The sequence below is a fragment of the Octodon degus genome, unplaced genomic scaffold, assembly GCF_000260255.1.
Source record: "Octodon degus isolate 3935 unplaced genomic scaffold, OctDeg1.0 scaffold00024, whole genome shotgun sequence".
In the NCBI taxonomy this organism is placed as follows: Eukaryota; Metazoa; Chordata; class Mammalia; order Rodentia; family Octodontidae; genus Octodon; species Octodon degus.
In genome coordinates, this window is record NW_004524600.1 from 5,338,483 (window position 1) to 5,341,933 (window position 3,451).

At 55.0% G+C, this 3,451-nt stretch overlaps 1 protein-coding gene across 7 annotated transcripts in view; it reads left to right on the forward strand.

Moving 5' to 3' along the window:
* Positions 1–982: 982 nt before the first annotated feature.
* The window catches only part of Synj2 (synaptojanin 2), a 110,795-nt gene continuing 108,326 nt past the window's right edge, over positions 983–3,451 (forward strand). For 2 of the 7 annotated variants that reach the window (XM_023712180.1, XM_023712179.1), the window contains exon 1: positions 985–1,299. In XM_023712180.1, coding sequence (XP_023567948.1) covers positions 1,173–1,299 — 127 coding nt within the window. In that variant the 5' untranslated portion in view covers positions 985–1,172. Of the gene's footprint in view, positions 1,300–3,451 lie in introns of all 7 variants that reach the window. The other 5 variants (XM_023712182.1, XM_023712184.1, XM_023712178.1 and 2 more) reach the window with 5 other exon arrangements.

Sequence of the window (3,451 nt, forward strand, 5' to 3'; positions counted from 1 at the left end):
AGGCTTACACCTGGGTTTCCACCACTTCACAGCTGAATCTGTGGGCAAGCGGCTGAAACCTCAACAAGACCGGAAGCTCTGCCCCGGGTTGTCTGTATCTAGGAAGACTAATTGGCTGCTCGCTTCTGGACACTGCTGAATTTCTGCAAGGATATCACAAACCCAAAGGACAAACCGTTTGGCCTGGTGCAACAGAAAGCAGGAGACAGGACCCTGGTTTGGGGAAGCGTGGTGGAGACCCCTGGTGGAGCGCGGAGCTGGGGGCGGCATCCACACTGAACCTACTAGAAAAGGAACCAAAACCTCCAAACCCAGCCCAAGGGCGATTCCAGTGAGCTGGCCGCCCCTCCCAGCTTGCACGCCAGTCCCGACCGGCTGCCATAGCCCTCGGCTAGAGCTCCAAACCCAGAGGGTGGCCGAGAGTGGGGAGAGCGCTGTCAGGTCTCATGGGTGTCCTTGTAGCGCTCAGAGAAACTGAGTTCACGGTCTGGGAGGGGGTGGAGTCCCAGTTCAGAGACCATACGCACACTGCTGACCCCCACCACTGCTGTCCCCGCAGTGCAGACCGCTACTCAGGCGGACTCTCGGGGATTATGCAAACGAACTCTGTCCTCACCCGCACCCTAAAAAAGAAGCCAGCTGTCATTCCGGCTTTCCCATGAGGGAGACTGAGGCACGGAGTCCGAATGACCCGTCCAGCGTGGCAGACGGAGCCCAGAGAGGGAGGCGCAGCGGCCAGCAGGGGTGGGGAGGGCCGCCGCCGTCGCCGGGGGTTTCCAGCCCCTCTGGCTCTCCGGCCCCTCTGCCCATATAAGGCCGTGGGCGTCCAGGCCCGCGTCCCGCCCCATCCAGGCACCCTGCGGGTCGCAGCCTCCTCCGCGGCGAGGAATGTGAGGAATCCCGCTCCCCGCCGCCCGGCCGTCGCGGGCGACCCGGCCCTCCAGCCGCAGTGTCCCCGGCCCGCAGCAGCTGCTCGCCGCTGGGGGGAGCGCGGCGCCCCGGCCGAGCGCCCTCACCTGCCCGGGCGCCGGGACGAGACCCAGCCGGGAGGCGGTGGCCTGGGAGGAGTCTGGCGGGGCGGGAGCGTCGGCGCAAAGTGAAAGTCCTGGCCGCTGCTGAGCGCCGGAGCCGCGCGGTGTGCGCCCTCGGGTCGGCCTGCCGCGGCGGCGCCCATGGCCCTGAGCAAAGGGCTGCGGCTGCTCGCGCGGCTGGAGGCCTCGGGCGGGAGCAGCGTGCTGCTGGAGGCGCGCGGCCGCCGCGACTGCCTGCTCTTCGAGGCTGGCACGGTGGCCACGCTGGGTGAGTGCTGCGTCCCCGCCGTCCAGTGCGAGCGGCGACACGCGCCGGGGAGCATCCGCCTTCGCGGGACCGCAGGAGTCCCGACCCGGGCAGTCCCGCGGGGCTGAGGGTTGTGCCCTGGGGTGTGACTTTTGGGAGACAGTGACGGAGGGGACGCCAGAGAGCACCTCTGGCTGGGCGAGGTGGTGCATAGGGTCTCCCGCTCATGTCGGCGCACACTCAGCCCCGGGTTCCGTTCTTGGGGAGCCCGCTGGCTCTTTTTCCTGACCGAAGCTACGTCAGGGCGCCTTGCATATCCTGACCTCCGAGGTGGAGACACCAAGGCGCACCTGTTGATGAAACAAACTAGTGATGGCCCTAAGGTTTATACGGCTAGCGCCACTCCCGGAGGAAATGGGACCAGGCCCCCAAACGCAGGTTCAGGTTGAGAGCACTGGTGGCACATCTGTCTTAGGTAAATATTTGGTCGAGAAGCTTACCTTTACGATGGGTGTTAGAAGTGTCAATCCTGTGCATTGTCACCTATGGGTTTCAGAAGCTTTGAGATTGGCATTATGTACAGTCTTTAGAGACATAAGCTCTATTTTCACAATTTTTATTTATTTTTGGTGTTCTGAGACAACGTCTCACTGTATAGTCTAGGTGGGCCTTGAACGCACTATATAGCCCAAACTGCCCTCAGGCAGCCCTCCTGCCTCAGTCTCCCGTGTGTGAGGTTTGCCATGCCCCCACTTAATTTTCATAATTCTACAAAAGCACTATTACTATCCCCATATCACAGATGAGCAAACTGAGGTCTAAAGAGACTGAGCACTTGCCCACAATCGTACTCTTCCTGACTCCGGTGTGGTTGTTTCAGTTACGTCACACATGGTACAGCTTCCTGGTACAGTGCTCCTGAGCCTAGCACAGGTGTTGGGGTTTGTGTGCACCAGGAGGGCCCAGGAGTCACCAAAACCAGGCAAACCAAGTGGGACTGTTAGTATTTTAGCTGTGAACCCTGGAGAGTAGGTGCCCAACAGTAGGTGTCCATCTTGTCCCTATTCCTGGCTTATTGAAGGGCACAGCAGGGGCCCTTGTGTTAGGTGGTCTCAAACACACCAGGCGCTCCCTTGCATGTGCCTATCTCTGGTTTTGTTCTCATTTGCATGCATCAACTGTGGTTCCTCTGTGTGTGTGTACACGTACATGTGTATATCTTGGAAGGATAATCTCTATTTTTGCTTCCCCCATCATTTCACTAACATGTAGTCATCTGGCATGCTTTCAGTCACTTGATTGCTGAAACAATGTTCTCCAGTATTCTCAGCTTCCAAAATGTGTAGTGAATTGTGGATTAAATTATTATCAAATTACAGTATTCCAATTTGGGCTCTCCCCTGAAAAGTCCAAGTTTGGTTACTTGTTACAGCCTGGGGAAAAAAAAAAGCCCACAAATTTCCATTCTATTTTTGATGTCTACTTCATACCGCATTTTTCAGAACCAAGAGATTAATTTCATGGTGTTTCATCAAAGAGATTAAAGTGTTCAGCTGGGGGCTGGGGAGATGGCTCAGTAGAGTAAGTGCTTCCCTGGCAAACACAAGGGCCAGAGTTCAATCCCCGGTTCGGCAAAAAATAAAAATAAAAATAAAATTGTCCCCCTTTGAGACCAGGGAGATAGCTCGGCAGAATAAGCGCTTGCCTGGCAAGGTCAAGGGCCTGCATTCAAGCCATGGTTCTGCCAAAAAACAAACAAACAAACAAACCCTCACAAAGTGTCCAGCTGGATTCCAGAGATATTAAACAAGTTTCATACATGTTTCAGTTCCTTTGAAGACATTTGAATTTTTTTAGAAGTGAAGATTTTACAGACCCGCATGTGCAAACATCATATTATCTCCTTAATGTAAGAACCTGAATGAGTAGATAAAATCTGAAGGCTACAGTAGATACTGGGAAAAAGGATTGAACTTGTTCAAAGGGAAGGAATTACTGAGCTGAGGAGAGGACAGGAGAAGCAGTGGGGGAAAGAAATACATCTATATATATAAGCAGGATGGCTTGGATAATTGTACTGTGGATTTCTGCTGGTCTGTAGAAAGGAGCAGTTAATGCTTTTTGTCTCTTTCTCTCTCTCTCTCTCTCTCTCTCTCTCTCTCTCTCTCTCTCT